This window comes from Branchiostoma floridae, chromosome 13 (genome assembly GCF_000003815.2).
Source record: "Branchiostoma floridae strain S238N-H82 chromosome 13, Bfl_VNyyK, whole genome shotgun sequence".
Classification (NCBI taxonomy): Eukaryota; Metazoa; Chordata; class Leptocardii; order Amphioxiformes; family Branchiostomatidae; genus Branchiostoma; species Branchiostoma floridae.
The window spans coordinates 14,229,873-14,240,335 of NC_049991.1; the positions used below are offsets into that span (position 1 = coordinate 14,229,873).

General features: G+C 39.9%; 2 protein-coding genes across 4 annotated transcripts in view; one reads left to right on the plus strand and one right to left on the minus strand.

Annotated features, from left to right (window-relative positions):
- The window catches only part of LOC118428432 (vacuolar fusion protein CCZ1 homolog), a gene marked incomplete at its 3' end in the record, with an annotated part of 9,092 nt that extends 7,846 nt beyond the window's left edge, over positions 1 to 1,246 (minus strand). The window contains 1 exon segment of the mRNA XM_035838491.1: positions 1,055 to 1,246. Within this exon segment, the coding sequence (XP_035694384.1) occupies positions 1,055 to 1,120 (66 nt within the window).
- Positions 1,247 to 1,413: 167 nt separating this feature from the next.
- LOC118428439 (MIF4G domain-containing protein-like) overlaps positions 1,414 to 10,463 on the plus strand; it is a 30,592-nt gene continuing 21,542 nt past the window's right edge. For 2 of the 3 annotated variants that reach the window (XR_004832655.1, XM_035838502.1), the window contains exons 1-9: positions 1,415 to 1,759; positions 3,347 to 3,671; positions 4,247 to 4,387; positions 4,576 to 4,764; positions 5,157 to 5,275; positions 5,773 to 5,943; positions 6,303 to 6,395; positions 6,623 to 6,673; positions 7,080 to 7,268. Coding sequence is in view for 2 of the 3 variants with exons in the window: in XM_035838502.1 (XP_035694395.1) it covers positions 3,479 to 3,671; positions 4,247 to 4,387; positions 4,576 to 4,764; positions 5,157 to 5,275; positions 5,773 to 5,943; positions 6,303 to 6,395; positions 6,623 to 6,673; positions 7,080 to 7,262 (1,140 nt within the window). In the remaining variant the exon portion in view is untranslated. Of the gene's footprint in view, positions 1,760 to 3,346; positions 3,672 to 4,246; positions 4,388 to 4,575; positions 4,765 to 5,156; positions 5,276 to 5,772; positions 5,944 to 6,302; positions 6,396 to 6,622; positions 6,674 to 7,079; positions 7,269 to 10,463 lie in introns of all 3 variants that reach the window. The other variant, XM_035838503.1, reaches the window with a different exon arrangement.

The window sequence follows — 10,463 nt, forward strand, 5'->3', positions numbered from 1 at the left end:
ATTGGGTGGATATTGGTGGGAATGGGTTGGAATGGGTGGAAATGGGTTGCAATGAATGGGTATTGGTGGGATTGCGTAGATATTGGGTGGAATGGGTGAGAATGGGTTGCAATGGATGGGAATTGGTGGGATTGGGTGGATATTGCTTGGAATGGGTGTAAATGGGTTGCAATGAATGGGTATTGGTGGGATTAGGTGGATATTGGTGGGAATGGGCGGGAATGGGTGGGAATGGGTTGCAATGAATTGGTATTGGTGGGATTGGGTAGATATTGGTGGGAATGGGTTGCAATGAATGGGTATTGGTGGGATTGGGTAGATATTGGTGGGAATGGGTTGGAATGGGTCGCAATGAATGAGTATTGGTGGGAATGGGTGGGAATGGGTTGCAATGAATTGGTGTTGGTGGGAATGGATGGGTATTGGTGGGAATGGGTAGGAATTAGTGGGAATGGGTGGATAGTGGTGGGAATGGGTGGGTATTGATGGGAATAGGTGAGAATTGGTGCGAATGGGTAGGTGGTGGAGGGAAATGGGTAGGTGGTGGTGGAAGTGGGTAAAGAAAGTTGAAAGATGGGATACAACGTAGTCAATAATGTACAAGGAACTGCTGTATCACCTTTATATATGTCTGTTGCATTTGTAAGGCTAGTGCAGATAGTTGTGGGCAGTAGGCGTTGTCTCTTTCCTTGGCGCTTTGCATAGTTGTGACGGCAGTCTTATTTGCATATATGTGACCGGAGACATGCGACCTATACCAATCAAAGTGTCTGTTATAGAAAAACGAGCCGGCAAATCTATGCTCATCTTCAGATATTTTGTACCCTCAACTTCAACATACTAAATTCTTGTGAATTGTATCTGCACCCTACTATAGGTTTTGAGTCGTCGAACCACCTCACTTTGGGGTCCTTAACCATGTAAATCCCCATACCCGAAAAACTGTGTTCTGAGACCACAATCGTAAGATCTCAGCCTTGCGGAAAACGCCCCCCTCCCCACTCTCTTCATTCATGGAAAATCTTAAAAATTCTCCACACGTCAAAGCACCTACCTCACCCTCCCTGGGTCCAAAGTTGGAATTGTATATAAAGAAGTTTTCCAGCTTGGTGGAAGGCATTTTTGTCTATTTTCACACTTGTTGCGTGGAATTTACTTGGAAAATCTCGCCAAAATTATTGCATCAAGCGGCAGCCATCTTGGACTAACTATTTTATTCTCCAAAATAGGGTACATCGATGGATTTTAGAGCTATTACAAACATAAATAATTTTCCTAAGAATAGTCTATAAGACGTAAAAATCACTTTATAGTGTATTCGTTAAGTTTATAAGTTAATAGTATTTTCTTTAATGATTCCATTATTCGCTTTCTGTCAAGGTTTCGTACCTATCCTCTAAATGTAATAATCTACTGACCTCTGACCGCTAGACCATTTAGTCTTCGGAATCCGGGAGGCGGGAATCCGGGTTGTTTTCACGGTTTTCCTGAACGATCTTTAGACAGACATTCCCGCCAACATTCCAGGCTGACAAGTTCATAGTTTCCGCCGTACTTTTAATCAATTTTGGCGTTAATTTGATCAGTAATTTGGCGGGATGCCCGTCCACTATCACCTGCATCACCTGCTGGAGGCGTTCCCGCTCATTCTGCTGATCCTGCTGGTGTTGGGAGGTGTGTTGTACTTCGTCTACAGTCGGGAACCATCAGGGGAGAACAACAGCAAACACGTCTAAACTGCAACTGTGGTAGATACGTGGTAAGTGTGTTTTGTCTTGGGATATTCTTGTGTTTCCTTCTTTTTAATGAAACATCAAGTTTATGACTTAAACCCAACCGTTATGTCAAAAACCCAAACATCATGGTTAGCTTAGGAATGTTACCAAAATTCTTGTGTTACTGTTTGCACGCACAGGAGCCAGCTGACTGTGTTTCGTATAATTCATAAACAAACCACTTTCCTCCAATCATAGGATCGAGTGTGTCATTTGACTTTCCCTTTCTTCTCTCTTTAAAGTCTAATTTCTTCAAAGAAAGTTGGATTCTGCATTTTGTCCATCTTGCATGTTGACACTGCATATTTGTCAATAGCTTGATTCCATTTAGCACCCCTATGCAAATGAGTTACCTGCATGTCTTTTATTATGCATGATTGCACAACAAAAAGCTTTCAGGTGCGTCCCTTGGTTTAAATTTTTTTGACAGAGGGAAAAAAACAATTGATCACTCAAATATTAATCACTCAAATATTACTGTTCAGTTTTTCATTAAGATGTCACTTCTGGTCTTATCTCAATTTCCTCCAGATTAAAGACATTAAGCTGCTGGCTGATGCCTTTCATTGTTGCAATATTTGCGAATAATAATTACCGTGCATTGTCACCATGGTTTCACCCAGGTGTGATATTCAACTGTACAGTGAATTAGCATGTGATTTTGCACTGACACAGTGAAATTAGAATGTTAAGTACATATGTTTGGGAGAAGCAGTACAAGGTAGGCTGGAATGAGTTACAAGCACTTAGGCTTTGAATAAAAGGTATTTGCTCACTAGGTACCATTCCACATCCTTTATCATTCTGTTGATTTTAGAAACAAAGTTAGCTTCTTAGTCTGTGTAAAAGGCATGGTTCTAGCTAGTGCATTTTAGCGTAGTGGGCCACTACGCTATAATTTGTGACCCCTACGCTAAAATAAGGGCCACTACGCTAATTTTTAACTAGTGTAGTGGTGCTTTGCTGTCATTTGCTTGTTGAACAATGACTAATAAATGTCTGAACAATGAAAAATGACCCCAAAATCCTAACTTTTTACATCTTCAAATCTCACTGTGGAAGGACCAAGACCACCACCCCCCCTTCCACACCAATCTCCTGATTAGTCGCTTTGCTACCATGCCATTCCCACTACGCTAAAATAAAATCCTGGCTAGAACCCTGAAAGGTCATACAATGGCTTGGTATTCTTTGTCACCAAAATTGCAAAATGATTACACTGTACTGCGTTTTTATGTTTGTAGCTACTGAATATAGTATCCTTACCCATGTGGATGAATACTAGTAGTAAGACTAATTTAGCTAGATATCACTTTCAAGTAGATGTAAGTAGTTTCCTGGCCCTGCTTGAAATCATTAGCCCAACATTCTTATGTTGTTGTACATGAGTGGTCACCAGAGTGGCTAAAGTGTCGACTCGGGTTCCACATAACCAGGAAAGGAAGCCACTTGATTAAACTTTTAAAGACCCAAACCCCATCCTCGTATTTTATCTTTTGCTTTTCTTTTACTATTGTAAAAGCTAACAACATTGAACCTAGTGCTCTTCCCCTGTTCTTCTGTCTTTCTAGGTGCTCACTTGGTTTTTACTACTACTAGTAGTTAAACTCTATCAGTAGAGCTGCACTAGTACCCTCTCTCCTTGAAGCCTATCCCGGATTTCCACCCCTGCTTCAAGAGTTGTAACTCACAAGAGCCATAGAATGGACGACAAGCCCTCTCCTGGCCTGGACCTGCGTCACGGATTTGTGCACAAAATCAGGAAACAGCTGGTCAAGAGAGACCAATCAGAGAAGGACTTTGAGACAGAAAAGATGGAGGTAGCCAAGAGGCAGCTGGCCGGGATGAAGAAGCCGACAGTCAGGAGGCCCACACAAGTGACCTACTGCCCCCCTGGTGCTGATCACTTTCTGCAACCATAAATCCACACAGAGTTCCACACAGTGTCAAAGTTCAATAGAACCTTTCAAGGACTGTCCATGATTATTGATATGATGGAAAATTAACTGACTTTTTGTTGATAAATTCACCTTGCGCATATGACACCTATTATTAACAGTTGAACCGTGGTAACTAAAATGTAATGCTAATCCTGATGACAACTAGATTCCATACCATTTCATGTCAGCTGCTTCTTTAACTTTTAAGTGATACTCACTATTTCACTGCCTTTCACTTTCTTTAATGTATAAATACTACAAGAGACACATCAATAAATGTTGCACCTTGACCATGGATAATGTGCTGTAATGGAGTCTGACCCAGCAATGTTCAAATTTAAACTAAGTCCTTAGATTCATGACTATCAAAAGCTCTGAGACTCATACATGCATGTTTTTTCACCTGGCCATTGATGATTTTTTTGTACATGTATTATCTGTTTAATGGCCATCAACTTTGAATGTTATTGCTAAGACGTTTTAGCCAGAGGATGTTGAATGAAACTGTTTGTCTTTATTTGTGTGTTAAAGCCAGGAGAGAGAGAAGCAACAGTACCAGTAGTGCAGTCAGTACATCACCCAACCCTTCATCAACCAGTGCCAGTGGGGATTCTGATGTTCTCACAGCTACTGCAGTGGCCAGAGAACCAGCAACTCAGTACTCAACAAATGGTAAGATTAATCTGTGACAAAGTGATCAGTAAGAAACTAGAAATACTTAATACCTCCATGAAATATTCAATACGGCAGCAGTACGGCCATAATGTCCTTGGTTTCAGATAAAGAAATACAGTTATGATATTTAAGAAACAATAAAACTTTGTATTTTTTATCAGTGACAGTATCATTTTTGTTTCCAGGGACCACAACTGTGAATACACCACCAACCCAGATATCCCCCCCAGCAAGTAACAAACAGGACAACATGGCAGGTAGAGGTCAGGGGTGGGGAGTGCCAGCAGCAGAATCAGTGACAGTGGATAACAACAACTATGACATCAGTGGTTTTGGAGAGGAAGCCCAGTGGTATATAAGACAGGCTCTTCAAGGTAAGTTAGGCCTTCCTTACCTTTTCTCTCAATTTTACTAAATGCTATGTATTCCTTTTGTCCTTCACAAGTATGGTTTTACTCTGTCTCATAATTCATGCCACTTTGGATCAATAAATTGACTTGAAACTCAGGATTTATAACTGGAAGGCCCTAGCAGTAAATTTGAGTTTCGCTTAGTGTGGACTTGTCCAGAGTGGATATCCGTTGGCATTTGACAAAAAGAATTTTCATTACATCCCATGACATACTGGTATATTAAAGTCGTATTGGACTTAGTGTTACTTATGAGGAGCATACTAACATTATTTCAGACCCCACGTCCCTAAGAAAGCAGGACCTGTGCCAGGTGTTTAATTAGTATTACTAATGAGTAACATACTTTATTTCAGACCCCACCTCCCTGAGAAAACAGGACCTGTGCCAGGTGTTTAATGTGTTGATGTGGAGAGCCATGGAGGAGCCGGACTATGCCAGGACAGGGGCTGAGCTGTGCCATGCCATCATTCAGGTCAGTTCAGTTAAGGATGGAAAGTTTAGAGCAGGAAAGGACTGTGAAGAAATCTTTTCTTCATTGAGTTTTATATGGAGTCTAGATGTGTGGGGATTGGAACCCAGAAAGGCCAGAACAACAACCCTAACCATAAGAACACCTTGCCACCCTTGTGTTTTTGAGCTGTGTAATCCCTGTTGAACCCAGGTTGAAGTAGAGAAGGAGCAGTATGACTGTGTGCCCACCGGAGTGTTTTTGAGCTGTGTAATCCCTGTTGAACCCAGGTTGAAGTAGAGAAGGAGCAGTATGACTGTGTGCCCACCCTTGTGTTTTTGAGCTGTGTAATCCCTGTTGAACCCAGGTTGAAGTAGAGAAGGAGCAGTATGACTGTGTGCCCACCGGAGTGTTTTTGAGCTGTGTAATCCCTGTTGAACCCAGGTTGAAGTAGAGAAGGAGCAGTATGACTGTGTGCCCACCGGAGTGTTTTTGAGCTGTGTAATCCCTGTTGAACCCAGGTTGAAGTAGAGAAGGAGCAGTATGACTGTGTGCCCACCCGAGTGTTCCAGTCCCACCTGCGACTGAAGCTGTTAGAACAGGAGATGGAGGCTGAGACTCTCCATGAACAGTCTGTGTCGGCCTGGGTGGGCTTTGTCAGGTTCCTCTGCCTCTGCTATCATGTCATCAGGGTAAGGGTCAGGTCTTTCAAATTATGTCTAACTTATATTATATGCTATAAAATGTTTGTTGTTAACTGCATACACCACGTAGATATGCATGTATGTTTGAAATTCAAAATGTAGTTTAGCATGCAACTTATGTTAAATCTACAACTGTGTGATAGAAGTGTTCAACGGTGTGTACAACTGCATCAATTGGAAAATTATCTAAAGGGACCCCGAAAAAGTGGTCACATTGGCCAGGTGGTCCTAATGTAAAAGTGGTTATTTGTACAGGATTGAAAGTATTGTATTGTATTCTAATTCTGTATGTCATGGTCATAAGACAAACATGTCTCACTTGAATCCCTGTCTGCATGTGTGTTTAGGTAAAGGGTTCCCCCCTGATGACCATGGTAGACTCTGTGTTTAACTGCCTGTCACTGCTAGCCTTACCTGGGCCACTCAAGAATGAGATGCAGGTAAGGTTTAGTATATATAATTATTTCCTTTACTTTGACACATTTTGTATAGTAGTGAGAACTCTCTCTTTTTTTAAGTATTACTGGTATGAAAAGAAAGTACCCAACTTGAAGTGTTATACTAGTAGACATGGAAATCATGTAGCAAAGTTAGTGAATGTCTTTTGTTAGATGTTAAATGTTCATCAATATTTTTCTGATGTTTCTATACATTGTTCCTTCTATAGGTGGACTGTCTGTACAATCTGCTGGTTCAGATGGGACCCAGTCTGGATCAGGTCAGAGTTCTGCTCTTTATCAAGCATCTTTATTTGATAGTGCCAATAAACTGAATGACATTCTGCTGGAAAAGAAATCCCCAACAAGGCTTATGATTGTGAAACTAGGATGCCTCTGTCGTAGTATTTGACAAAAATTGTCTTATTTCCCAATTTAACCAACATGGACTTCCATGAATTTGACTGTTTGAATAACTCCCATTTTGCTGGTGTTGTATTTCATCTTCCTCTTTATATTATCATAGATATCCTTCCTTGCATTCTTTCTTAATTGTTTCTTATCAATTTCCTCCATTTTGAACAAGTTGCTTAGCTAATTGGTACAATTATCACATTTCACTTGTTGTTGTTGTAAAATGAAATTAAAAGATCATTAATAGGATCTTCACACTTTGTCCAACATCAGACAGTACAGGATAAGATGGAGGACCTGTTTTCCCTCCTGCGTGACCGGTTCCTGAGCTTTAAGACTCCGCCTCTAGCCCGGCACAGACTCCTGCAGCTGATCGAGCTGCGGTCGGGTGGCTGGGAGATGGAGCCTGGGATACAGGACTACTACAGCAGGGCTGGCAAGGAGCTGAGGGGATGATGGCAGGTAGGGAAAAGCTGGTAGTACCTTAAATACAGTCAAACCTGTATAAGCGGCCACCTTTGCATAGCAGGCACATGGCCAAAGTGACCACTCTTTGTCGGTCCCTTGGATTTTTCCCTTTGACCTAAGCATTAAGAAATAGCGTCATGTGTAACAGCATACAGGTGGCCAACCCTCTTAAGTTGCCACCTGTCTATAGTGGCCACGTTTGGGCAGTCCCTTGAGTGGCTGCTATAGACAGGTTTGACTGTACAAGTGTGGCAGCTCTAATCTAATGCTAGATGTTTAAGAATTTAGCATACATGTAGTTCAATTCATCAAATGTGATGATTGTACACAGTATCACGTAATACTTGGGGTATTTCAAAAGGTTACAATAATGTACTTCTGTTGCATAAAGAATTTGGCCAACAGAATAATATTTGTTAAATTCAAACAGCATGGCAACACATCACATGAAGCTACTCAGTGTCCTGCTAGTGCTATTGAACATAGGTACACCTGCAGGTACATGTATATCAGAAAAGATAACAGCAACACATTTTGGACTTTTTTGCATTTTAATCACTCTCAAGTTATCAACGAGATGCAAATATACAGCTTTGAAGTGGTCAGTCAAAATAGACCACTTAGGGGACTGATGAATATGGTCTACATGGACAGGTATTCACTGTAGACAGGATCCTTAATGCTTCTGTAAATGCCACAGGAAAAACTTATCTAAGCAACGAGGTTGATCTAAGGGACCACCAACAACTGGTCACATATAGGCCAGGTGGTCCTTATGTACAGGTGGTCACTTGTGTACATGTAGGTACGAATGTGGTTAATTTACTTGCTTGAATATGATGGAGATGATGACACAACTCTATTCATGTGAACAAGACCATTCCAATCAACCACTGATATTCCTGTCCACTATCCTAGGATTATGATACACAAACAACACTATGAAGATGAACCCATATACAATATTACCTCAATCATATACATACAAGTGAACAATTACAAATACCCTATGTCAGGTAACTGACAGTGTATGAACTATGATATCTAAAAACATGAAATTGCATCAGATTCTTAGTATACACTCGTTTACAAAGGTCATGGAAAATGACTAGTATTTTTAGTTCACAGAAACTGTTACATTTTAAGCAGCACAAAAGCTGAAATCATGTCAATTCTGTTAATACCACTCTTAGCTCACTAAAATACATATTCCACTGAATATATCATGCTGCAGCATACCAATATGTACATAGCATATTTCCTCTTTTTGATTGTTTTATATTCATCCTGTAAGTTACAATCACCACCACCAGTCATACTTAGGTAAAAAAACTCATTCCCTGAGCATCATGCCCTGCAGTGGACTCTGCTCATTACTCTAAGACTTACAACTACATGTATAAGCATAGATTGGACAAGTCAACAAGACCGATTGTCCTGAGCAAGTGAAAGCACAGATCAGGCAATGTCCTGGGCAAGTAATATTTGATATACTTGTTACTTTTCAGTCATGGCATCAATCATTGGCTACATGGAAAACTGGAGCCAATGATAAAAAAATTCCATTGCTGGAAGTGAAATACATACGCTGTACTTAGGAAAAAGAAGGTCATTCAAATTTTGAGCAAGTGAAATGTTGGTCTGGGCTATTAAATTTCTATATACTTGCCAGATAGGACAAATGAATGTTAGAAAACTTGTTCAACCCATATAGATATTAGATATATATCATATGACACTGGAAGAACCAATGATGATACATTCATAGCATAATACAAGTATTGAACCCAGGAGAAAATACCTTAAGCTGTATTTTACACATTGTGCAGTACATTGAATTTTGAAAATTGAACCACAATTCAATGTCACAGTAACGGCAAACCTCTCCATAAGCAATGTTAGATGGCTAGCAAAAATCAGTATTCAAGCACTTTATACTTTGAAACAGGTTTGTTAACTCCAGTAAGGTTCATCTTTGTCAAATGAACCTATGTTGAACATGCATTTGCAGCTTTCACAATGTGGATGATAAAAGTTTCTGAATACTTAGACTACAATATATCGTTTATATACATCATGTAACCTAATATCAAAGTCACCTAGTTGTCTATAGCAAAATATTTCACACACTGTAAAAATACCAAACAAGTTGATATTCAAATTAAAAATTATGTTTTTAAGGCCACATGAGATTAATAAATCACCCATTTCTATTTTTCCCAAGTTGAAAAGAAATTCACCATTCAGGGAATTTTCATTCACTAAATTCCCATGAAGCCATTGACCAATTTTCCATTACAGCAAATTGGTCCAAATGCCTTTTGCTTCTTACAATGTGGGTACATTTATCAGTGAAGTAAAAGTGTTCATTAGCAAAAACTATTGGTCCATTGTTATTTGACATAGAATGATTGTTTCCCTTTCTTTTCAAAACATACTATTCTTTATGTTATGTAAAACACTCATTTTCACTCCAGACTTTATACAATATGTTTGTAACTTTTTTGCCATCACTCCATATTTTTTTCTGAGAAGCAGCAAATTCAATTGGTGTGACATTGTAAGGACTGTACAGGTTCAAAACAGCAAAATGGCAATGGCATACATGTAAGGCACCATTAGTCATCAGTGACACTCACACTGTCTCTATCTGGTTTATCAGAAAAGTTAAAAGCTCAAAAGACACCAAACCTTTAGATGAAAAGGGTGAACTCACACAGGAATGACAAAATCAATTTGAATTGTGATCATTACAGTCAAATATATTTGCCATTATCACAAACTGAACATCATTATGTTAGCATTACATCCAAGTGTTCCCAGTGGATATGTTATAAGCCTTCTGCAGACTCTTTGGACACATGTGGATTTCCAGTTTAATGGTAGCGACATGGATACTTGCAAGGGAACCCCTGATCTGTTCCCAAACACCCCATTCATTGGGAGAGTTTGTGAGATCAGAGTAAGTGATGTCTTTCAAATCACTGTATTTGTCAGGAATGACACATTCATCGATTTTGATAGGAACTATGAAGCTCTCAATTTGCTTCTCAGCGGCATAGGCCATGGCCATATCCAGATCCTTACAACACCATCCACTGTCAAAGAAGTCTGCAGAAAGAACAGCAAGTATTTTGCTACTCTCAGAAATACAGGCCTGTATGTTGGTAAGGGTCAAAGGATCTCTGC